At 56.9% G+C, this 24,907-nt stretch overlaps 1 protein-coding gene across 2 annotated transcripts in view; it reads left to right on the forward strand.

Moving 5' to 3' along the window:
- Positions 1-6,310: 6,310 nt before the first annotated feature.
- Positions 6,311-24,907, forward strand: part of SYNE3 (spectrin repeat containing nuclear envelope family member 3) — a gene marked incomplete at both ends in the record, with an annotated part of 35,539 nt that continues 16,942 nt past the window's right edge. The window contains 7 exons of one of the 2 annotated variants that reach the window (XM_084240945.1): positions 6,311-6,463; positions 12,129-12,301; positions 13,593-13,902; positions 18,282-18,443; positions 20,145-20,492; positions 22,679-22,815; positions 23,930-24,104. In XM_084240945.1, coding sequence (XP_084097071.1) covers positions 6,320-6,463; positions 12,129-12,301; positions 13,593-13,902; positions 18,282-18,443; positions 20,145-20,492; positions 22,679-22,815; positions 23,930-24,104 — 1,449 coding nt within the window. The remainder of the gene's footprint in view (positions 6,464-12,128; positions 12,302-13,592; positions 13,903-18,281; positions 18,444-20,144; positions 20,493-22,678; positions 22,816-23,929; positions 24,105-24,907) is intronic. The other variant, XM_084240944.1, reaches the window with a different exon arrangement.

Raw genomic sequence — 24,907 nt, forward strand, 5'->3', positions numbered from 1 at the left:
CTCTTGCAAGTTGGTTCCCGAAGACCAAATTGCAGCTGGAGGTTTGATCCGGAGTCAGGACAAAATGAGCTGTGTCCAGATGGACAGCGTGCTCTGTTCTGCCCGGGGACCTGACGGTCATTCCTCTGCCCTGGGTCACTGGAGGGCCAGCCCCTCCACGCTGCCTCTCTTGGGCTCCGTGGTGCTCCCTGGGGATTTTCCAATAGCAGCTTCTCTCCTCTAAGTGGTTGTGTCTGATCTGGGGTTCTGGCGCCTGCTGCTCAGCAGTTCCCATCCGGGTCTGTTAACCTCAGCTCCTCGTTGGTCCCTCGTGGTGCAAGCGCTGGCCGACCTCTGGGCTCCCTTGGTTTCCTGGCCGTGTGTCAGCGCCCCGCCCTGCCCCTCTCCTACAGCCAGGCCCCTCTGGCTCGCAGCTGGACTCAATGGATTCCCTCTGCCCTTCCAACTCGGTTGGCCCCGACGAGGGCAGGCCACGTGCTCAGATGGTGGGCAGTTGGACTGGCCTGGGGGCTGTCTGGCCAGACAAGCACAGGTTTGGAATCCGACAAGGCAGGTGCGAGTCTTGGTGCAGCCTGCTGCTCCCTGCCCCGGGCCAATTTCTCCAGTCTCCTCGGCGCTCTTGTCTGTGACTGGGGAAGGCATCGGCCGCCCTGCCCTTTGTTCCTGCCCACGATGCCTGGGCCTGGATGGGCGACTTCAGGGGTGCTGAGCACACCCTGTATTCTTCCCCCTTCCCCCATTTACTTCTAATTTGTCTCACAGTTTCCAGCACTTTCCACCTACCACACTTGTTCAGGACATCCCCCCATTGCCCTGAGCTTTCCCTGTGGCCCTCATGAAGCTTTCCCCATTTTGAGGATTTGGCTCAGGCCTGGAGCTCAGATTTCAGAAGTTTCTCACCCTCCCCAAAGCACACCCTCATGGTTCATTCATGGGGAGCCGTCCCCGCGGCCTCGCTGGCCTCCTGGACATGTCCAGCCCTGCAGGCTGGCGGCTTTGACTCGGGCTCCACTGAGCACGCGCTGTCTCAGTCCTGTCCCTCATCAGCAGCCTCCTCCTCCCAGATCCAGCTTGTCGGTTGTTAAGGAAAAAAAAAATCATTTCTCTTCCGGCTGCTGTTTGTGATAACCACGTGGGATGCTGAAAACCAGGGTGGTTTCCTTTCTAACTGCCTCCTCTGCCTCTAGCGCCAGCCTGAGCTAGAAGGCGGCATCCTGCAGCCCAGCCTTCTGGCTGATTCCTCCGGGACAGCCTGAGACCCTGGACCCCCAAGCTCCCGCCACCTGCAGCCACACCCCTCGCTGTGTCCCAAGTAAGGGGCTTGGAAAAGGAAAACAACTTTTTTTTTTACACCCTTGAGGACATTCTTTCCCCAAAAAATGGTTGGAACATACACAGTTCCATTTTTAAATTCTATGGCATTCCACCAATCCAAGAAGGAAAAACACTTGCAAAGCTGAGGAGTCTCCACATCCTCCCAGGAGGTCTGTATGCTGAGCTTGCCCCACAGCCTTACCTGTCACGCTGGGCCTTCTACAGCTGCCTTCATCTACACTGACTCCCACCCCAGCCACCCTGACCAAGTCAGGGTGACCTGCCTGAAGCCCAGGAATAGCTCCCACCCACCCTGCTGTCCTCTTATTGCCCCCAGGCTGTCCTCTGATTGCCTGAGCTCATAGGGCTCTGATCTGGCCTGGTACTCACCCCAGGGGGTATCTCAGCTTCTTCTGTTGCCAACCCACCCTCTAATGCTCCACCCTCACAGCCCCCAGTGTGCTACGGGCCTCCCCCTGTGAGCACTCAGCTTGCAATGCCTCTCACCCAGCCTGTGCGCCCGGGAGAGGTGGGACCCCATATTCTGTAGCCCCATGGCTGTTGTGTCCCACTGCTCTCAAAGCTTGCAGTGATCCCGGCCCCCTCACTGGACATGGAGCCCAACAGCTGGCACAGCCGCTGTCGAGAGGCACACATGCGCTGTCTGTTCTTTCCCCACAACTGACCTGGGGGCAGCCCTGCCACCTGGTGAAGCCTCCTAAGGAAAGAAAACCCTCCACCTGACACCTGGGGTGAAAGGGAACTGCAGTAAGTTGGGGTGTGTGCCAGCTTGGAGGAGGGTTTCTTCAGTAATCACATCTAGGTGTTAAGCCCATGCTGTGAATGTTTGTGTCTCCACACTGCCAACTTCACACGCTGAAATCCTAGCCTTGATGTGATGGCATGAGAGGTGCGACCTTGTTTGGAGATTAGGGTGTGAGTGGAGCCCTCATGGGTGGGACCAGTGCTCTTATAAAAGAGAATCCTCAGAGTCCTCCACCCGCCTGCCCTGTGAGGATGGTGTGAGAGAGTCCGCCCTGCCCTTGCTCATACCTGGATCTCAGACTCCTGGCCGCCACGGCTGGGAGATGTGCGTTTCTGCTGTGGACAAGCCACCTGCTCTGTGGTATCTTATTGCAGTGCAGCCTCACCTGTCACCCTCCAGGTGGGGAGCTCAGGACCAGAGAGGTTAAGTGACTGGCCAGCTGTCACATAGCTGCACCCCCAGGCCAGCCCTAGGCCCTTCTGGCTCAGCACCTGCCCAGTCCCAGGACACTGTGGGTAGCTCAGCCAGTGGTCAGCCATGGTGGCCACATGGCCTGCGCTGTCCTGGACCCTGTGTAGCGGTTGGCCCACAGGGCTGAGGCCACTCTGCTAGTGGTCCGTCTGGGTACAGCTAGCGGGCCCAGAATAGTTCTCGCATTTTTGAAAGGGTAATAAAAACAAAGACGATGCCACAGAGACTGTGTGTAACCTGCAAAGCCTAAATATATTTCCTATCTGACCCTTTACCAAAATAACATGGCCCTGCTGATGTAAGAGTTTCCCCAGCTCTTTCCCTCGGGGTGCTCAGCTGGGCCTGCCTTCAAGGGGCCTCGGTGCTAGCAGGGGTCTCTGAGCTGGTTGAGGAGGGGCTCTGTGGACGGAGTGGGGGGGCCAGAGCCCAGACCAGGCTGACAGTCTGAGGGCAGAGGCTGGCCCCTGGCCCAGTCTAGGCCTGGCTCACAGAGATCTCAGCGGTGCGCCGTCTCCACCCACCATCTTGGAGGCCCCCCAAGAGAACCTCTTCCACACGCACAGTGTGGAAACTGAGGCCCAGAGAGACAAAAGCACTTGCTCAGGATAAAGGTTCAGACTCCAAGTCTGGGGCTCCTTCTCCCTCTTCTTCCACCTGAGCAGTACGTGGTTACTTAGGAAGCTCCCTCGCTCCTGCCCAGCGGTCATTTCCGTGGGGGGTGGACTCCAACCCTGGATATCAGTGAGCACTTACGACTTGGCCAGGCATACCGGGGTGCGGAGGAGGCCAGTTGCCCCTGCTTCCAGGCCTTGGGGGGCGCTGGGTGTGCCCTTTGCCCTAGGTGCACTGGACTTCCATCAGGTGGCCTCACTCTGGGGAGGGGACACCATCTGAGCAGGGAAGCAGAGGGACGTGGCTGCCCGGAGGAGGCCGCGACACGGTGAGGAGGCTGCTTGAGCTGCTTCTTTGCCTCTTAAACTCTGAAGCAGGGGTAGCGTAACAGGCTCGCCGTCCCGTGGAGTGAGAGGATGTAGAGGGGCTTCCCACCGGGGGCTCGGGGACTCACGGGCGCTCCAGCTGGAATTCAGGAGCCACGGACCTGGGTGGGGAGCTACATACATCCTGACCTGACTGAGCTGCGTCTGGCAGTGGTTCCTTTTGCCCCCCGAGGCAGACCCGAAGCAGGGCTCCCCGGGCTGGGTGGGGCCGGCAGCCCTGTCACTTCACCCCGGGGTCGCCGGGCAGCTGCGGAGGTCTCGAAGTGTCACCTACTCCCGTCGCTGCTTCGGAGGACGTGGTGCTCAGTCCCCTCGTTAGAGCCTGGACGAAACGTGTGTGCACATGGCTCGTGAGTATGATTGTCAGGATTTTGATGATCGTGTTTTAACATGATGGGTGTCTGTAATTCTTTGCCTCTTGTTCTCAGCACTTCATGCTTTTATTGCGAGGACTCACAGGTCAGGGGCCTCCGTGCCCCCACAGCCCGTCTCTGGGTTAACTGGGCAGTGTCTCTGCAGAGCAAGGGACGGGCCTGCTCATTCCATGCTGCGTTCCTCATGTCCACCAGGCTAGCAGGGAGCATGTGCTGAATTCCTATGTGTTTCACTGGATTGAAAAAATAGTTTGCAGAATAGGCCGAGAGATCCTGTGGCCAGAACTCTGCCTCACGAAGCCCACAATTAGTTAGGGCTCCCAGCCCAGGCTGATGGGGCCGGAGCCCCGGGCCCTGCCCAGCCCGCCCCCCACCTTGTGTTCCACTCTGTGTGCCTGGGGTTCTCCAGACCACCAGGCCTCGGGTGCCCTGGACCATCCCATGGAAGGCATGTCCAAAATCTCACTGCCTGCTTCCAGGCTGCTGTGTCATCTGAAACTCTGGGAGACTCGTTTCTGCCCCTCCCGTTCTTCCCTTTATAAAAATAAAAGCTGAGCTTTTGGAAGCCAATCAAGTCACACACTACACACTGGACGGGAGATTAAAGTCACAATGAACCAATTTAAACGCCTGCGCATTCTCCTGCGCTTTTCAAACTAAGCATTCAAAGACAGGGCGTGGCTGCGGGGAACATATTAAGTTGTTAGAGAAAAATCAAAACAGCTCTGAAGAAAAACAACATGTTGGGAGACTGAGCTTTGAACCCGGGGTGCAGGCCCCAGGGGAGAGCACAGGCCGGGCGCAGGCCCAAGGCAGAGCCCACGCAGGGTCTCCCCTCCCGGCCCCGGGACAGCAGCCCGCGTGTCTAATGCTGACGCCCGTCTCCTCCAGGGAGCCCGCCCAGTGCGGTGCCCAGGGAGGGTGCCTGCATCTGCATCCCACACCGCTGAAAGACAACTGATGATTGAGAAGGGCCAGTAAACAATTCAGCCAATGTTAAGAAGCTGTTTTATTTGAAAGCAATGCCTGCCTTGGTTCACAAAGCATCTCAGAGGAAAAAACCTTCCAACCTCAGTACCACCAACCACAGACAATTGTCCTTGGCCAAGGGGCCTCCCAGTCGCAATGCCAGGAGGAGAGGCGTGAGGGCCCCTGGGAAGACCATGCCCTAAGGGCAGGGAGCAACTTAAAGGCTTCTGCCCACACCCCTTGCTCTGACTCAGTCACGTGGCCCGCCTACAACGGGGCTTCCTGGCCTTGCCCCAGGAGCACTCTTTGTTTTGGCTTGCGTGATCTCTTGCAGAGTATGACTCCGTGATTTAGTCATTATGTAATTTGTCTCAATTTTTAGTATTATCATTCCTGCCTGGGACTGTCCATGCAGTCACAGAAGCATGCTTTTTGCTGGCTACGTCATATTCTAAGGTGCACGTGCACCCTAGTCCTTAACTAGTCCCCTCTGAGCGGGCACTTAGGTGGTTTCCACTTCAGTTTGGTTGCCTTTTTAACTGATGCTGTGGTCGGTTTGGAGTGTGTTAAGCTTTATACCATTTCTGGATTATTTCTGTAACCTCTGAGGAGGGCTTCCTCCGTGCAAGGCATTATGGGCCCCGGTGGGATCAACCGGCACTATCCCTGCCCAGAAGATGCAGATGGAAATAACTAATCCAAAGGAGGTGATGTGCTCCCAGCAGACACCCAGAACTGGAATAGAGAAGGGTTGAGGGGCGCTGAGACTTGGCTCCCCAGGTCAGGGTTGGGGGAGGGGGACGGTGCCGAGAGACCTGTATGGCGCAGGTAGCACCTAAGGTAGGTGGAGCAAGTGGGGGCCTTCTCCAGTGCCAGGTCGTAGTCTGGGGTGGCCAGGAGGTCAGTGGTGGTGGCTTAGTGGGGAACATTATGTCTGATGTGGACCCGATCGGTGAAGAAATTGGGCCAAGGTCCCTGGTGCTCCCGAGCCATGATCTCAGGGAGGTGCCAGGCTGGCATTCCTTGGCACTAGATTGGTGCCCAAGTCATGTTTCTTTGATGGGGGCCTGATCCACTCAGGTCAAGATTCCTAAGCGACCTCAGACATCTCAGACAGTGTCTCAGGGTCTTCCTTCGAAGGAGACAGAAGAGCTGCCCTGAGTCTCAGGGTAGGGAAGTGGGCAGCAGGGCAGCCTAGAGGCCATGTGCATGCCCTGGGCCTCCCTGCTGGGTGGCAGGGGCGAGAGCCTGTTCTTCCCTAGCCCCACGCTTTGGCTGTGATCAGCCCCGTCAGGCCCACCTCCAGCAGGGGTGTTGATGGTGGTGAAGGCTGGTCCCTGTCCCTTCCCCACTCTGGGCCCCCTCCTTGGCCCTTGCGTCCCCACCCACTGAGCTTACGTGTCCTGCCTTCAGCCCCTGCAGGTGCCATGACGCAGCAGCCCCAGGAGGGCTTCGACAGGAGCGTGCAGGAGGCCCGAGAGTGGATGAAGGCCGTGCAGGAGCGGCTGCAGATCAACGACAACACCCAGGGTCCCCGGGCTGCCCTGGAGGCCAGGCTTCGGGAGACAGAGGTAGATGGGGGTGGCGGGCACTGGGGGGCACGACCCCAGGGTCTTGGCCGTGTTGCTCCTCTCAGACTCTGGGCTTCCTCGCTGTGAAACGGTGGGACTGGACCAGACCAGTGTAGCTCCACGTGTTTGAATCTCCTGGGGATGTTTTTTTGTTTGTTTGTTTTTAAAGATTTATTTATTTATGCATACAAGAACTGGGGTACAGGCCAGAGGTGTGGGGGGTGAGAGGATCCACCAGAGACAGAGTGGGGAGCAGAACAGGCAGATAGACTGAAGTACACTGCTGAGGGCAGCAGCGGGCGAGACAGGAGGGGTCCACTGTGCCATGTGGGTAGCTCCCTGGCCAGGGATTGAACTCGTGCTGCAGAGGCTGCGGACAGCTTCACAGCACTGCGCTCAACCCCTTCTGCCACCAGGGAGGTCCCTCATGGGGATGTTTTAAGCCCAGATTCTGCAGGAGGTTGGGTGGGTTTGAGAGGGGCACGTGTGGCAGTCCAGGTGACCACTCACTGCCCATCCTGGGACCATCCTGGCACAGGAAGAGGCTGTGCTGTCTGGCCCTCCTGTCCTGGCAGCTCCTCTGACCCAGGCCAAGTTCTCTACCCCTTCCTGCTTCCCTGCCAGGTCTGGGTGGGTGGGGAGGAGGCTCTCCCCTAAGAGGAGTGACCCCTGGCTTCTCCAGGCCTGACTCTAACCCCCACGTAGCACATGGCAGATGCTAAACTGACCAGAAGTGTGTGTGCCCAGTGCCTGGCCAGGTACCAAGGCACCCCAGCGGGAGCATCTGCTCCAGGCCAGAGGGTCATGGGAAAAGCCTGACTCCATGCTCTCCATGTGTGACCTCAGCCACGGCCATGCCCTCTCTGGGCCTCAGTTGATGTATCCCTGTCTCGGGGTCATACCCACCAGGATACTCCATAATTGAATTCATACCTATGCCCACTTTCCTGCAAATGCCCCCTGCCCGGGGACTGGAAGGACAAGGACAAGAACTTATACCACCTTTTCAGGGCCAATGGTTTAAGCTTCACTGCAACATGACGAGAGAGGAGTCAAAAGGGGAAACAGTCCTGGAGAGGTCACATGACTTGTCCAAGTAGAAAAGGTCTCTGGGTAAGACACTACATGCTGGATCGCGGGTGTTTTGCCTCCTGCTTCCTACAGGGGTGTGCCTCTAGGAGATAAGAGTCACAGTAAAATCGTGCCTGGCACGGTTGGGCTGGGTGTTCTAGTGTCTGGAATCCTATTTAGTTGAACAGCTCAGTGGACTCGAGAGAGGGCAGCTGTGGGGCCTGGATGTCCTGAGTTCAAGTCCCTGTTCATGTGATTCCCTGTAGGTCACTGAACCTATAGGACCTCAGTTTACTGCCTGTCTAAACTGGGGTGATGCTAATGACCTCAGAATGCTGACTCAGTAGGGACGGCACCCAGGAATGAGCGAGCCCCACACCACCTGTGAAGCTCCACATAAGTGATCGGAGCAAGCAGGACACCAGCCCCCTTTTGAGTCTTGTCCCATCTCTTCCCCCCACCCTACCAGTGTTTTGCCCTCTGAAAAGCCCTTCATTGGCCTGTCCCTAATGGAACTGAGGTCCCCCACTTGGAGTCACGACTCCCCACTGCTCTCCCATGCCAGGCAGGTCTCTGGCAGGGTGCCACCCCCGCCCGCCCTGGCCCACTAATAGTGGTGATTCCACTGACCGATTATGGGCTGGAAGCCCCCTGGTTAATTTCATAACAGCCTGGGAAGGTGGGTTTAATACCCCTGATTTTCAATAATGAAACTGATTTCTAGAGACAATGATGGACCTAAACTCAAGAAACTGACCTGGCCGGGGCTGGGCCACAGTGCCGAGTCCAGAGGGTCGCTGTCCATGGCTGTGTGGGGCTGGGCGGCAGCAGCGGTGAGGTCCATCCGACACCGGGCTCATGGAGTGTGGAAGATGGAACGAAACTAATCCAAGCAGCCTCCCGGACACGAGAGGAACATCCCTGACACGGGCCTGAAGCGGATGCGGTCCTCCCCTGAAACCTTCCATGGCCTCCCACTGCCCGCCAGAGAGAATCACACTTTACCAGGCTTCAAAATTCTACCTCTATCTACACAACCCTGTTTTCCAGCTGGCAGGAACCCCCGAGCCCTCACTGAGACTTGGCTGTGAGTGGCCTGCCTTGGTTGCCCTTGGGTCTGGCTGTGCCTGTGAAATGAAAGGCCCCTTTGTCTGGGAGTCTCTCCTGAGCTCCCTCCTCCAGCCCAGCTCCTGTGGACACCACTGGGCGGCTACTGTACTCGCTGTCTTAGGGTGCTAAGCCCTTAAGGCCTTGCGTCCTTAGCTGGCTGGCCAGCACCCCTGTGGTGAGCCAGCTTAAGCCAAGTCAAGGGAGGGCCTCAGGGGGAGGGAGACTACCATCAGGTGAGCCTCAGGTGAGCCCGCCCAGGGCTTGACCTGGAGCCTGGGGAGGGGAAGTCGTGTCCTGGGGGCCCCACTATTGTCCTTTCCCCAGCTCAGGCACGATTTGTGCTTTGACCTGTCAACGCCAATTTGCAATGAGACAGATGTCTGCCAGGGCAGGCGGGTGGAAGGGGGCAGCTAGTGCCTCCTCCCCTGCCTGGTGGGAGGGGCCCCCAGGGTCCAGAGGGCCCCTCCCCCAGTTCAGGACATGCGCCCAGATGCCTGTTTGCTAGAGACGGGGATGTGTGTTCCCATCCGGTTCACTCGCTTGGCCGCTGTGTGGCCTCTGGGCACCACATTTCTCTGTCAAGTGCCGGAAGAACCTCTTCACCCCGGGGTGCTGAGGTCCTGCAGGTGGGGGCCTCTGTGAAGGAGACTGCTTCCAGGAAGCAGGACTCAGGTTGAGAGCTTGGGGTGGGTTCAGATTTTCCCTATGGCCGCGGCATCTTGAGAGAGTTTCTGCAGTTCCCTGAGCTTCAGCTGGCGCAGGAGAAAGTGACAGCTGCCTCTGTGCAGGAGGGAGGGGCGACCGAGGTGACCTGGTGGGACGTGCTTGGCCCAGCACCCGGCACCTGGCAGAGTCGGCCTGTGGGGGAGGCTCCTGGTGGGTTTCAGTGCAGCCCTGTCTACACGTCTACCATCCCTGCCTCAGCCCGAGCCCCGGGGCTGGCCTCAAGGGCCCCAGTACCTTCTTTCTTTGCCCCCTGGTGCCAGCTGCCCCTGCCCTGCACAGGGTACCTGGTCTCAGCCAGGTGCTGCCTCACCCGTCCAGGCCCCTTTGTGGCAGGTCCTGGCCCCGTTTCCTTGGGCCTGGCTTCAGATGTGGGATGCACGGTCCCTAAGCTCATGCCCAAACCCGCATTGCAGTGTCTGCACATCTCGAGGGCTCTGGGCCAGCGCTACCCACTCACCAAGCCTTTCTGGATTTCCCCACACCCCCTCCTGGGAACTCCCAAATATTTTGTGGTCTCTTGGCTCCTGTCACAGTCATCTGTGCTCTGTGGCCACCACCCCCCTTAAGCACTGAGTCACGTTTGTTTATCCCCGACTCCAAGGTCCAGCGAAATCCTAGCACAGTATTCAGTTTAGTACCTAGCACAGTACTGAGCATGGTGCCCAGCACTGTACCCAGTTCAGTACAAAGCACAGCACCCAGTTCAGTACTCAGCACAGCACCCAGCATAGTGCCCAGTATATTATCTAACAACTACCTAACACAGTACCCAGCACAGCACCCAGCACAGCATCACCTGATTTGGCTGCCTGGAGGGAAGGTCCTGACTAACCCCATTGCTCCAGCTGTCCTGTCCGGTTCCCCCAGCTCTCCCTCTCTCCGCCCCCCTGAATGGCTCCACTGGCCCTTCCTGTGGGAACCTCCTGTGACTGCGGGTCAGACACCCTTCCTGCTGGCTCGGGTCCCTGGCGTGCACTCTGGGCTGCGTCCTTGCTATGGTGGCTTAGAGAGGAGCCTGTGCCTGCCTAAGAACCCAGTCAGTGGGGCAGGAGTGCAGGGCTGGGCTGATTTCTCTGAGGTTGGCTTCATTTAGCCACAGTCTCTGTCCCGGCCCCAGCATTGCCAACAGCGTTTAGGTGTTTCTGCTTCAGGGCAGGCAGAGCTTGGGCTGCTGCCTTAGGAATTGGCCAGCCCTGCTCTCTCGGGCAGGGAGGTCACCAGCTCACTGCCCTCCTCCTAGTTCACCTTGCACAGCATTCATTGGGGCAGCCAGGGGCCCCTCTCCTGCACCCACCGAGAAGGGTCAGGAACAGGCAGCCCATGGGGATGGGCGAGTGGGTATGATGGAACTGACCGCCTGCCCCCAGGGAGAACAGAGCTGGTGCTTCCGGCAGATGTGGCTTGGTGGTAAAAGCAGGTGGGAAGGTACGTGCCGTTTGGTAATAACAATGGGGAGACTGCTGTGAGCAAGCTGCAGCACCCCATGCTCACCGTGACCCCAGGTCACCCCTGCCACCCCGCCTAGGGAGTAGGTGGTGGCCTTGGAATTGGAATCTAATCCTGTCTGACTACAGAGACCAAGCTTCGGTTGCCAAAGCGTTGGAAAGATAAAAATAATGACGCTGGCTGACGTCAGAGGCACCGGGTGCAGACACTGGAGATACTGCGGGTTTGGTTCCAGCTGATAAGGCAAATCCTGCAGTAGCTGGGAATGTCCAGGTTTCTGGGGGTGTAGAGAGGTACATTTGCACTCTGCTGTGGCCGGTGTGCAATGGCACCACGACTAGGGAGTCCGTGCACAGGCCTTCGTAGCTGGGAAACGGGATGGGAGGTGAGCGGCCGCTGCTGGACAATAGCTCCATGGAGCTGCCGGGCACAGGGTGGCCTCAAACTTGCCATTGTAGAGAACGTGCTCTGGGGAGCTCAGCTGTGAGGGATGACTTTGTGGGGCTTGGTCCTCCCAGAAGTGAACACCAAGATGAGAGCATATGTGCAAGGTGTCAGTAGGGAAACATCCACGGACCGGGAGAAGGGGAGTGGTGGGGAGTGCCCGCCAGGCCGGGCGGGATGAGGCAGACCCACGAGCCCAGGAGAGCCGGTTGTTGCTCAGGCTGCCCTGTGGTTCTCCGGCGACTTTGCGAGGCCAACATGGGCTTCCTGAGCCGTCCGTCACCTGTCAGGGGAGCTTGCTGCCTCCCAGGAGCGGCCCACCCTGGTGTCCCGCGTGCTCGCTGGTAGGGCAGCTGGGGCGTGAGGACCTGGTGCAACCTCACCCTCGGGGGAGTGGTGGAGCCGCCCCTGGGGCTGGGTCGGGCTGCTCCTGCAGTCCACCTGAGGGGCAGATTCTCACAGCCCGATACACTGATGCTCACTTCGTGTGCATTTTCTCATTTAAACCTGAAAAAAAATGAGAGAGCCAGGCACTAGCAATACCCCCATTTTACAGATGAGACAATCAAGTGGACACGATGAAAGTTGTCGCAGTTCACACAACTGGAAAGGGGCCAAGTGGGGAAGGGAGGGAACTTGGATCATCAGAGCCCAGCGGTTCCATGCCAATGGCCACTGCCCCCAGCTTCCCTCCCGGAGCTGCAGCGGGCGGCCCAAGGTCACAGGGGAAGGGCGCACCGGAGCTGAGATTAGAACCCAGCGCCTCCAGGCTTGGTCCCAGTCCTGCCCATCCCGCCTCTGTCTTCCCAAGGCCGTGCCTGTTTGCATTTTGCCTAATCCCTGGAATTGGCTTTTGTGCCCACAACAGAAAATATGCCAGCTGGAGCCCGAGGGGCGAGTAAAGGTGGACCTGGTGCTGCGGGCAGCCGAGGTTCTCCTGCTGAGCTGCAACGACCTCCAGAGGCCCGAGATTCTGGCCCGGCTGAGGGACATCAAGGCCCAGTGGGAGGAGACGGTCACCTACATGACTCATTGCCACAGGTAGGCCCCTTGCCAGGCCTTGCTCGCACTGCCACTGACCCTCCGTGCCCACCCCTCCTGGCTGCAGCCTCTACCTGAGGGACGGTTCTCCAGTCCTCGGGCTGCTGGGAACAGGATGTTCTCTTGGGAGCTGGGCCAGCCCTGCCTGCCTCTTTCTAATCATAATCAAGCTTAATAATAGATAATAGCTCATCATGTTTTGCCAACAATTAATCCTAATGGCCTTGCCTGTGTGCATCCGCCAGCAGGATGACAGAGCCGTCCTGGAGTAAGACGGCTGCTGCCTTGCTAGCAGTTTGGCCTAGATTCTCTGCTGGCACCAGGGGAGCAGGTGGGGCTGGGGGGGCAGCCTGGGAGTGCCTCTATGTTCTGCAGTGCACCCTGGGATAAGTGAGCCTCAGGCTCCCCCTCCGGACAGTGATATGATCAAGGGCCTTTTGAAGACTTGGGGAGGGTGGGAGGAACTAGGGCACGTCAAGAGCAAGGCACAGTGCTTGGCACACAGAGGGCCCTCAGTAAGTAGGAGCTGCCAGCATCCTCTCCATCCTTATGAAACTGGGATGCTGAGTGGACCAGGAGACTTTGCAGTGATTTCTGTTCTTCTAGCCCCTTCTAACTTGGAATCCCAAACAGAGGTGCTTATGTTGGCTGGCCAGATAGGGCCATCTCCACGTTACATATGGGGAAACTGAGGCACAGGAGGAGGCAGGATTACCAGTAAGTTCACAGCACCCCTGAAACCCAAACACAGCCATCTGTGCTCCCATCTCAAACCACACCAGCTTTGCTTATCCCGGACTCTGGCGTCTGGTCCGCGGCCAGTGCCCAGCCTTCTGCCCCCTCTGAGCTGTGATGAGCCTATAGATGCCATCATTAGCACGCTCCCCCTCTGACCCCTTGTTCTGTGGGCCATGTGGGGTCAGAGCCCAGCTCACCCTGTGGAGTCAACCCCAGAGTGAGTGATTATGGGAGTCTGGGGTCAGAATGTGGGGTGCTGTGGGCTAAGAGATCCCCAAGATGTGTCAGGAGAGCTGGTAGTTCTTAGATCTGAGCCACCCTGATCCTCAGCACCAGCCCAGGGAGCAGGTCTACTGGTCAGAGGGAGCTTGTCTGGAAGGACTGAGGCTGGGCCGCCAATCCTGAGGGTCAACAAGCTTCCTGGGGGACTAAGGCCACAAAAGGGCATCACTGTGCCCCCACCTACAGCCCCCTAGTCCTGGGGAGGGGTGTAGCGGCTTCCCTGCCCTGGGGCTGGGCAGACGGGTTCCTCACGCCAGGTCTCTGCCCACAGCCGCATCGAGTGGGTGTGGCTGCACTGGAGCGAATACCTGCTGGCCCAGGATGAGTTCTACCGCTGGTTCCAGAAGATGCTGGTGTTGCTGGAGCCCCCCGTGGAGCTGCAGCTGGGCCTGAAGGAGAAGCAGTGGCAGCTGAGCCACGCCCAGGTGCTGCTGCAGAACGTGCACCACCAGGCGGTGCTCCTAGACCGGCTGCTGGAGGAGGCGGCCTCCCTCTTCAACAGGATCGGGGACCCCAGCGTGGACGAAGATGCGCAGAAGAGGATGAAGGCCGAGTACCACGCCGTGAAGACGAAAGCCCAGGTGAGCAGCGCCGTGGGCTCCGTCTGCTCCCATCAGCATTATTCACCCCAGCGGCCACCCGCCACGCGCCTGCTCTCTAAGCATCTCCACCCACTCATCGCCTGGCCTCCCGTGACAGCCACTCACACGCCCACCCACCCATCGCCACCTTCCTAACTAGCTGTCGGCCACTGCTCCTCTGTCACCCGCTGACCCACCACATCTCCACGCCCTCCCAGCCCCCCCACTTCCCTACTCAGCCGCCTGCCCCTCCTGTCCCATGTCCTCGCTCGTCCGCCTTCCCACCGACTAACCCAGCTCCTGTCCTCCCACAACCCCTTTCTCTCCCCGACATCCACCCACCTTTCACCCACCCATTCGCTCCTCCATTTCTTTTTTTTTTAAAGATTTATGTATTTATGCATACAAGAACTGGGGTACAGGCCAGAGATGTGGGTGGTGAGAGGATTCACCAGAGAGAGTGGGGAGCAGAACAGGCAGACTGACTGAAACACACTGCTGAGGGGAGCAGCGGGTGAGACAAGAGAGGTCTGCTGTGCCATGTGGGTAGCTCCCTGGCAGGGGGTCGAACTCATGTTGCAGCAGCTGCGGGTTGCTTCATAGGGCTGACGCTTAATCCCTTGTACTTCCAGGGAGGCCCTGCTCATCCATTTCTATGCTTTTTAATTATGGGATTGAATTTATTAGATGCCACTTATCTATATCATCATACAGATACATACAGATGATGGTGCAGGTGATGCACCCAAAGCCCTGAGCATGTGGTAAGACCCATCGCTCTCCACTGCCTGTCGTCCCACCCACTTACTTGCTCTTTCGCTACCTGTCAGCCACCTTTTCACTCACCCTCCAGCTCCCGCCACCTAACTACCTGCCCACCAATCTGCCACCTAGCTGTCTCCCTATCCTTCTACACCCACCTACCTTGCACCCTCTACCCACCCACTGCCCATTATCCACCATCCACGCACCCAGTGCTGAGCACACATGGGGTGCCCAGTACGCATGAGTTGACCAACTGATGGAAGTGAGGTTCATTTCACCCGACTTCCCTCCTGTGACCTCAGGTGACCATAATCGCCTTCCACAGGTACCACCTCCAAATACCATCAAATTGGAGCTTAGGGCTTCAGCATGCAGATTGGGGGGTGGGCACATTTCAGTAGCAGATGTTATGGATCCACACTTGCCTTTCAACAATGAGGGCCCCGTCATCACTTTTCCTGATAGTTAACAGACCAGTGTCATCACCTAGGAAACTCCATCTTGACTTCTGATATGTTAGTGGGCAACCCCCTGGTATTGATGGGGCCACAGAAGCTCTGGGGCAGGTGGGGGCGCCTCTGAAATGTGGTTTTCATAACCACCCCCTGGAGGAGAGTCTTACCAGCACAACTGCCAGCCAGGGCTGGCACCGCGCATGCCAGATGAAGCATGGGAAGTCTGAGCAGCAGCTGGTCGGCTGCCAGCGGTCCTGCTTGTTTATTTGGTTTGATTGTTCTTAATCCTCTGATTCCGTTTTCTGAAGGGCCAGCAAATAGTAGCTCCCCGTCCCTGCATCCTGAGGCTGCCCTGGGACGAGGCAGCTGGCCTGGCTGTGGCTATCACACCGGCGCTCCCCGCAGCCTCTGCAGAAGCATCAGTCCCGGGCCCTGTTAATCGGTCAGATTTTGACATTCCTGACAGCCCTGCCCGCCGCAGATGGCTTCATTGTTTGGTCCAAGGAGAAGGTTGAGCGCCCTCCCATTTGTCACCCTGGTCTCCCCCAGACGTGGCCGGTGCGGCTGCGGCTGAATTGTGCTCCGTGACCCTCAGGCCTGGCACAGAGCTCAGCTGGATGCCTGCCCTGCTTGGCTGCATTCCTCCCAGCGTCTGCTCCCATCACGAGGCTTTTATTTACTCTGGATTTCCCCTCGTGCCGACACCTCATTACTCACACGCACAGAGCCACCCCAACCCCAGGCACCTCATTGAAGAATCCGCTTCACTACAATGTTTATCACCATCAGTGTCCACATGGCATTTACTCTGCTTGCTATTCCTGACACACTGTGCTTCATAAATGGGCTTTTCCTGGGAGGGTTTTGATGGATGCAGATAATCCCAAGGGAAGGGAGCCAGCAAGGGCAGCAAGAAGGAGACAGTTTCTGCCTCCCGGTTCACTTTCAGAGTCAAGTGGCCCGTGTTTCCCAGCTGCCTGGCATGGCTGGCGAAGCCTTAGTCCCCAAAGTGGGAAGAGTCCCTGGTCCTCACCAAAGGACCCGCTCCTGTGCCTTGATTTCCCCATCTCTAAAATGGGACTATTTTCTCCTACTTGCGGTGGTGGTTGCAAAGGTTCAAGTGAGTTAGCATTTCTGGATTTGTGAAGAGCTTCTCCAGGGCAGGGGGGCAGATCCAAACGTCCCCCATCTGTCGACCCTGCCCCTTTGAGAACCATTGACTTAGCTTCTAGACAGCCAGGGCAGTTCTGGGATGTGGTGGCTCTGTGGCTGACCGCTGAGGCCAGCAAGTGAGGGCCTGCAGTCTGCCCAGCCCACCGCTTGATCTTGTGTAGCCTGTTAAAATGTTTTTTAACATTTTTAATTATTGGGAGGGGGTATGAAAAGCAGTTTTTCATGCCACAAGAGAATGCTATAAAATTCAGGTGTTACTGCCCGTGATTCATTTTCTTGGTTACCTGTGTTTTCTTGGCGTGTTTGTCCATGGCTGCTCGGGTGCTGCAACCTATGTAACACATAAATGGCTGAGTCGTTGCACAGAAACCACATGGCAGGCCAGGCCGAAACGTCCACTGCGTGATGGAAACAGCCTGCTGCCCATGGCCTAGAGTAGCGATCTTGACCTCTGACTTTTGCTGCTTAAATCTCGTCTGTCAGCCCTCGCAGGAGCTGAGTGGCCTCCCAGCATCAGTGTGGTCATTTTTGTAAGGGAGGCCTGGTAGTTGCTGTGAAGATGAACTAGATGAACTGTGAAGATGAACTAGATAGTTGCTGTGAAGATGAACTAGTTGCTGTGAGATCTTGTCAGGTCCCAGGCACATAGTAGGTGCTTGGTAAGTAGAAGTCCCTCCTTCCCCTTTCAACATTCCTGGGAGATGCACCAGGGCAGACAGTTTGTAGGTTGCCCCAGCAGGTAGCAGTGCCATCCCAGAGCCATTAATTCAGCCAGAGGAGGTGAGTCCTGAGCCAGCGAGGCTAGGTGGGCAGGGCTGGGTGTGACAAGAGTGCCCTGGAGAGCAGGTGACAGTGAACAATGACTGTTCTCAAGTGCTCATCAGTGGTCCTGCATTGTCCAGGAGGTGGGGTGACATTCCAGCCCCTCTGTACCCCAATGAGGTGGGTTCTGCCTTGACCACACCAGACAACTGGGGAGCCTGTGGAGCAGAGGGGTGAATTAGGTGCCTGAGGTGAGCCAGGGTTCAAGTCACAAGCACTGGGCTCCCAAGCCCAGGTCTTGTCCACTGGGCCACAGACCTGCATCGTGGGTCCTGCCCTTGACTTCCAGGCTGCGAGATTCGGTCTAGAGCCTGGGGGTAGTGGGGAGCCGTGGGGGGTTTAAAGAAATGGTGCCGTATCATAGTGTGTTTTGCAAATCAGAGTGTAGGCACACAGTAGATCTTATAGCAAGAACACCATTAATTCCCCAGTGACAGCCACCCTCAGGAACACCCTCTTGTCCCTGTGTGGGTAACAAGTCAGTGGGATTGTGTGAAAAGAGATAATCTCAACCCATGCAGATGGCATCGCCATGCCCGTGAGGAAGTGGGTAGGGCACCTTGTCGACCCCAGGACTGGAGCACACCTGCTGTCCTTAGTCTCTGCTCTCAGTATTCTTTTAGTCTAGTGACACTAGGCAGGTCACTTTACCTCTTTGTACCTCAGCTTCCTTGCCCATCGCCCTGGGATAGTAGTGGCACCACCTGGGGACTGGCCAGGAGTGTTTGATGAGGTGCAGTCACATGACATTTGTAGCACCTGCCCAGCACCTTGTGAGCACTCGCAGTCATGGTGCTATGTCCCGGTGCCCACACCCTGTTTTGAGCGCCCTTTCGAGGACATGGCAGGAGAGGAGGTGCCAGCTGTAGCGCTGGCAGGCTCAGCGCTGATGTACTCTGGTCTCCACAGCCAAGAGCCTCTTGGGTTATTGCTAATAAGGCAGAGAAAAGTGGGATTCTTGTCTCTAGTGAAAGGGTGGGTGACTGGATCCTCTACCTCCTTCACAAACACACATGCTACACATGCACCCGTGCACACCCATGCACACACACACTCATGCACACACACACTCATGCACACACAAGCACATGCATGCACACACAGAGAAAAGCCTTGAAGGCTGGGAGAGCCCTCATGGCTATTGACTCCCCTCCACTCCCACAGGAGAGGGTGGCGCTGCTGGAGCAGGTGGCCCAGGAACACGAGCATTTCCAGACCCGCGTGGACGACTTCCAGCTGTGGCTGAAGGCAGTGGTGGACAAGGTGAACAGCTGCCTGGGGCGGAAGTGTACGCTGACCGCGGAGCACCGTCTCTCTGCACTACAGGTAACCCTCTGAGTCTCCACCCTTGGCCATGGGTGGCACTTCTGAGTCCCAGTTGATCTAATAGGATGATACCAACATCCACGATGCAGACCCCACGTGAGGAGCCGCTTGGGCTCAAGCTCAAACTGATTGGGGCCTTGGCCGCTTGGTGGTGTCTCTGAGCCATAGGGGCATTTGGAAACCCGAGGCCACAGCAGGGGGGTCTAGATACTGGACCTCAGATGGGGTCATTTGGCAATGTCTGGAGACATTTGGTGTCACACTGGGAATGGGGGGGTTTCTGGCATCTAGTGGATGGAGACCAGAGATACTGCTCAATATTGTAGGGCACACAGCACCCCCAACCTCAACATCAGAAGTGCCTAGCGTGAGGGATGGTGGCCTGCCGTCGGGAGAGGCCGGGTCCACCCTGGCCAGGAAGGACTGGCTGTGACCTAAACTGGGCTTCTGAGTCTCTCTGTAAAGTCAGTGGTACATCATCTTCTTCAATAATTCAAGGACCACTTTATATTTTTTGGAAGCGCTACAGAGCACCTGTACATTTCTTTAGTATGTTCATTTGAATTAACTCACCTTTCAAAAATAAACTATGAACAGTGAACAAAAAGATATCTGCTATGGCTTGTATAAAAATGTTCACAGCCACCTTATTCACAATAGCCCCAAACTGATAAAAAAAAAAAATAATGCAGATTTTGATCAGCAGAGCATTGGATAGACCCACTGTGAAATGGACTCTGGATATGAAGGAATACTCACAATAAAAAGGGATGAGTTGGGCCTCCCCGGTGGTGCAGTGGTTGAGCACTGGGTTGCAAAGCTGCCTGCAGTCTCTACAGCACCAGTTTGATCCCCGGCTGCTCCCCGGCCACCGGAGGAGGGTCCCACATGGCATGCAGACCTCTCCTGCCGCCCGCTGCTCCCCTCAGCAATGTACTTCGGTCCTTCTGCCTGCTCTGCTCCCCGCTCTGGCTCTGGTGAATTCGCTCACCCTCCTGCGCTTCTGACTATACCCAGTGCTTGTGTAAATAAATAAAATAAATTAATTAAAAAAAAAAAAAAGGGATGAGCTGCTACTGCGTGACCCCAGCATGGGAAACCTAAAACACAGTATGTCGAATGAAAGAAGCCACTTTCAAAGGACAACAGAGTCTATGCCACTATGTGCAGTTCTAGAATCTTCTGGGATGTTAGCACTGTCCTGTATTTTGATAACGGTGTGGATACATGGGCATGGCGATGGTCAAAACTCTTGAATGGTAGCCGTTAAGATCCATGTAACTGCTCCATGTAAATTACACTTCAATACAAATCCAAAACTATTTGAAAGCCTTCTCAAAGAAAACATTTAAAGGGGCTGACGTAAAAATGAAAAAGCAATGAACTTGTATATAAAAAGAAAACTGTCAAGGTCATCAACAGAAAGCCAGTACCTATTCAGACTTGCTAGATAGCCATACAAGTTCATTTAAGAAACCCTATGGAACCATCGGGAGACTTTCTCCTTGACCTAATTAAACACCTTGGCAAGGGCTACCGTTCTCGGGCTTCGAGTCACTGCTATGGAGGCAGATGGCTCCCTGCTTGGATGGGTGCCTCTGGCTCCCCCTGGGAATACAGGAATTTCTGTTTCGTCTGCGTTTCCCGGGGACCGTGGAAAATGCAGCAAATGTTGTTTCCTTCCACCTCCCGACCCATTAGGACATGGCCAAAGATTTCAGCAGGTCTGAGGACTCTTTGAAGAGGCTGGAGGAGCAGGCTGCAGGGGTTATCCAGAACACCTCTCCTCTGGGTGCAGAGAAGATCACTGTAGAACTGGAAGAGATGCGGAAAATTCTGGAGAAGCTGCGAGACCTCTGGGAAGAGGAGCAGGGGCAGCTGCGGAGCCTGCCCAAGTCCGAAGGGGCCCGGGAGCTGCAGGTCTGGCAGCTGGAGGCTGAGCTGGCAGAGTTCAAGAAGGACCTACAGAAGCTGGCTGAGGAGGGCCTGGAGCCCACAGCCAAGGCAGCGTCCGAGGACGAGCTGGTGGCCCGCTGGAGGCGCTACTCGGTAAGTAATGTTTGACCACGGCCGTCCAGGGCCGGCCTTGGCATCGCCACTTGAAGCTCCTGTGCCAGGTGGGAGAGCCCTGCTAACCTTCTACACTCACTCTGGTCTTCCTGGGTCTTTGGTCATCTAAGTCCTCTGAGTATCGTAGACGAGTTGGGTGTTTATCCCCATTTTCTGGATGCGGGGCTTATAGCCTAGAGAGACATTTGGCCAGCATCCCCAGGGTCACACGATGAGCTGGTGGGTGAAAAAGACCTGCAGTGGACTGGTGCCAGGTTTGTCATTCCCTTGTCCGATGGTGGACGTGGTTTATTGCTTCTGCAAGTGCTCAGTCCTGTCATGTTGATAAGGTCCCGCCTCTGGTGTGTCTGTGAAAGCAAACCTGAAAGTGGAAGTTAGATCAGGTTTTTTTCCTTTTGTGCTTTAATGTCTGTGTGGGCAAGTTAACCATTGAACCTTGGCTCCACCAGTGCCCAGCTGCGTGTCAGCCTTTCCCGAGGTGGGTGGTGTCCATATCCCTGCCCCACCCAACTCAGGTGTCACATCAATTATGAGCAAGTCGTGACTAACTGGAAATCAATGCAAGGGAATTTCGGAATTTATTACTAATGACTTTTGTTCTTAAACAGGATTCACATGGCTACTGTTTGGGGCAAAGAGCAGACACACCTGACTTGCTCCAACCCAGCCTCCACTCCCACCCCCAAGTAGTGGGGTGTCCGGGGACAAGGCAGGTGTGGCTTCAAGGCAGGGCGACAGCTTGGGGAACAGTGTGGTTATCCCAGCTGTCTTGCTAGGACATCTGGACAAAATCAGGACTGTTTCCTCTCTTCTGAGAAACAGGCAAACTTCGGGGAAGCCGCTTGCGTCAGGGTCTCAGCTGTCAGCAGGCAGTAGGAAGGGTTCTGTGAGGGACAAGTTCATCTTGGAGGTTGTTGGTGAAGTGAGGTCGCTGTCTTCCCAGCACATGCCGCTCTGAGTGCCATGGCCCTGCATGGTGGCACTGTCACTGTCCCCTTTTACAGATGAGGAAGCCAGGCTCTAGAGCAACGAGGGCTTGTCTCCACTCCTGCAGGTGGTGGCAGGGACTTGAACTTGAACCTAGGCAGTCTGATTCAAGAGTGCTGCCTCTCACCTCTGTGCCAGCGCCGGCTCCCAGTTTTAGAAAGTCAGCACAGCGAGAGGTACAGACCAGGAAGGCGACACAGGCGCTCCTCTGTGATCTCCCACTTGTCTCACCTCCCGCAATCCCAGGACCCTCCCCACAGAGCAGGGCAGGGGGCCTGGAATGAGTCGAGATGCCCTGAGCCTGCTTTCCTGGGCTCTGAGGTTCAGGACTTCAGGCCTGGTTTGGAGATGCCCAGTTCACCCAATTGTGTCTAACAAAGGCACCTGGTGTGTCTTTGTCTTCTGTGAAAACATGTGTAGATTTCCTGACATTTGCTTAGTAATTGAGTGTGGCCAGAAATAGTTCTGAGGACAGGCAGAGCTCACTGGGCCGACTGTACACAATGGTCTCCCCTGCCCTTAACCACTGCCTGTAACCCCCTATATCACCTTGCTCCCCATTCATCTGGGTGGGGTGCACCTGGATCTGAGCCAGATCCCCTGGTCCCTGTGAGTGGGGGGTCTGGGCAGTAGCACAGCTGCCTCCTAGGAATCTGGGGTCCACCTGTTCTGTGTTCGGTCTCTTGTCCAGTGGGAGTGGCCCCATTTTATCCAGAAGACAACAGCCCAGGTGTGTGCTGGCAGGGGGTGTAGAGGTGGGCTCCCTTGCTGGCATCTGTACCTTCCCTCCTACCGACCATGCTCCCCACCAGGGCCAAGGTCCGTCAAACTCCCAGGACAGCAGGAAAAGACCCGAGTGTCAGAACACGGTGGGGTGGAACATTTCAGGGGTGCTCGGTGACTTCCGGGGTCATTAAATGAATGGGGTCCCCCGAGTGCACTGCATGGAGTCAGGCTCCCTAAACACTGTTGTCTGTACCGTTGTCTCATACTTACCATCACTGGTTTGGGGTCCCAAAGGGGCTTCGGGGCAGGCTGGCAAGGTCTGAGCTCAGGGGAGGGCCTGTCCCTGCCCTCAGTGGTGGTTTCCTCCCAGGCAGCCCAACCCCCCCGCCGCCCTATTCACATATGCTTCCTCTCAACCTCATCTGCCCTCTGGGGTGCTCTGTGTGCTGCAGGTGAACAGGGCAGCGCTGGCAGCCGAGGAGTCCCGGGTGGACAGGCTGCAGGCCCAGCTGAAGGAGCTCATGGTCTTCCCCAACGACCTGCAACAGCTCTCCGACAGCCTCGTGGCAGCCATCCAGGAGTACCAGAGGTACCCATGCAGGCCGGCAGGCAGCCTGGGGCACACCCAGCCCCCATTATGGGGCCTCCTCACCCCACCTCATGCCAGTCTCCAGGAGGAGGCTTACCTCTCCTGCACGGAGACCCCTTCAATAACTTGCCCCTCTCAGCCACGGGCTGTTTCAAGGCCTGACTGGGCTCGGGACTGTCCCTTCCTAATAGGGTTTTACATTTTGTCCCTAGAAAGATGCCTGGACTTTGTCTTCTGCACACTGAGCTGCTCATGAGCCCATTTCCACCAGGCCTTTCATGCGGCTTAGTAACAGGGCAGCCACTCCCCTGCCTGCTGGTGGTGCTGATCCAGGCCTCTTGGCCTCGCCTCAGACCAACCCCTGCCCTCGGCGCCCATAGGCTCAGTCACCACGGGGTCTCCCGTTTCTAGCTCGGCAAAGACCCGAAGAGCAAATAGCCACCCCATGTGGGACTGAGCAGAGGAGATTTGGAACCAGTGCCTGTTTTGCCCCATGAGCCTCAGGTGCTCTGAACACAGCACGGAAGTCCAGCAGCCCTGGGGCCCTCGTCCCTCCACTTGAGTGGGGTTCTTTCAGAGTGAACTCTAGAAGCCCCCTACTTGCTGTGTCTCTCCCCAGGGCATGCCCGGGCCCCGTCAAAGCAGGGGCTATGTCCCCATGGGGTGCTTGAGAAGCCAGTGTCCAAAGCAGGCCTCCCTCTCCCTCCACCTTCTCGAGCTGCAGCGTCACGAGCTGGTTATTCACGACAGGGTGCTGGACGTCGTATTTGAAGTTATCATATAAACAGTCTGGGCCTAGGATAGCGGCATCTTCCTTGAGAAAGGCTTTACTAAGTGCCCGGGGCAGGCCAGCTGGAGTCTCCGGCGTTCCTTGTCAAGGCTTGAGGTTTCCGCTCACGAAGCTGGGCTGCAAGTCTGTTTGAGGACAGGCTTTTTCCTGTGCACTTTTACATGGAGAACACGGGGCCCTGAGATTCTGCAGACACCTCTTCTGCTTGTGGGGTGGGAGGGCGCCCACCCTGGGAGTAGAGCCAGGAGACCCAGGCAGAGAGACCTCCCTCCTGGACTGACCCTCCCTCCCTCCTCTTGGCTCTCCCCTACTGGCTCCTGGCAGCATGAAGGGCAAGACCACCAGGCTACGCAACGGCGCGGAGGTGGAGCTGTGGCAGCGCTTCCAGCGGCCCCTGCAGGACCTGCAGCTGTGGAGGGCCCTGGCCCAGAGGCTCCTGGACGTCACCGCCAGCCTGCCAGACCTGCCCTCCATCCATACCTTCCTGCCCCAGCTTGAGGTAACCGGGGCTGGCCAGGACTGACCAGTGCCTATGGGGAGACCACCCAGCCTGGCATTTCAGCCACTCTCTTAGGAAAGGTGTGTTCAGGCCCCCTGAGAGCCGGGTAGAGCTCACTGCACTGGGTGGGTCAGCGCTTGTTACCAGCACAAGGGCCAGCCTAGTACTTAGATGGGAGTGAAGTCTGGTACCCGGGGTGACCTCAGGACTCTGCACTGACCCCCCAGCCCTCCCCTTCAGGACCCTCTGCAGGCAGTCCTCTAGTGAAAGCCAGGGGAGCCAGGGCAGTGGAGAGCAGCGTGCCCAGCCTTATCTTTGCTGTGTATTAATTAGGATGCATGTGACAAGTGACTGAATCTGAACAGGGGTGACTCTAGACACAGAGACCCCAGCACCAGCTTGATCACTCAGCGTTATCACCCAGAACCCGGTTCTTTCCCACGCTAAGTGATGTCTCCCCTCAAGGGACCAAGGTGGCCCAAGCATGTCCCCTCGCAGGAACAAGCTTGTGTGCTGGCAGGAACTGCATCTGGGCAATCAGCCATGTTCAACAGGGAGGCCAGGCCTTCCCAGAAGCCCTGGCAGACTCTCCAGAAGCCCTGGCAGACTTATCCTAATGTAGACCCCATAACCAGGCACTTAGCCACTCAAATACAATCCTGGCGGCCAGTGAGGGAGAGGTGCTCTGCCTGTGGGGTGAACAGTTGACTCCTGTCAACAGGGTGGCTGACTCGCCTGTGAACACTGCCTGATGCTCTGGTGGGCTTCAGGTCATAACATGCTTTGGGGTCACGGGATTCTGA

This window comes from Talpa europaea, assembly GCF_964194135.1.
Source record: "Talpa europaea genome assembly, chromosome: 8".
NCBI classification, from domain to species: Eukaryota; Metazoa; Chordata; class Mammalia; order Eulipotyphla; family Talpidae; genus Talpa; species Talpa europaea.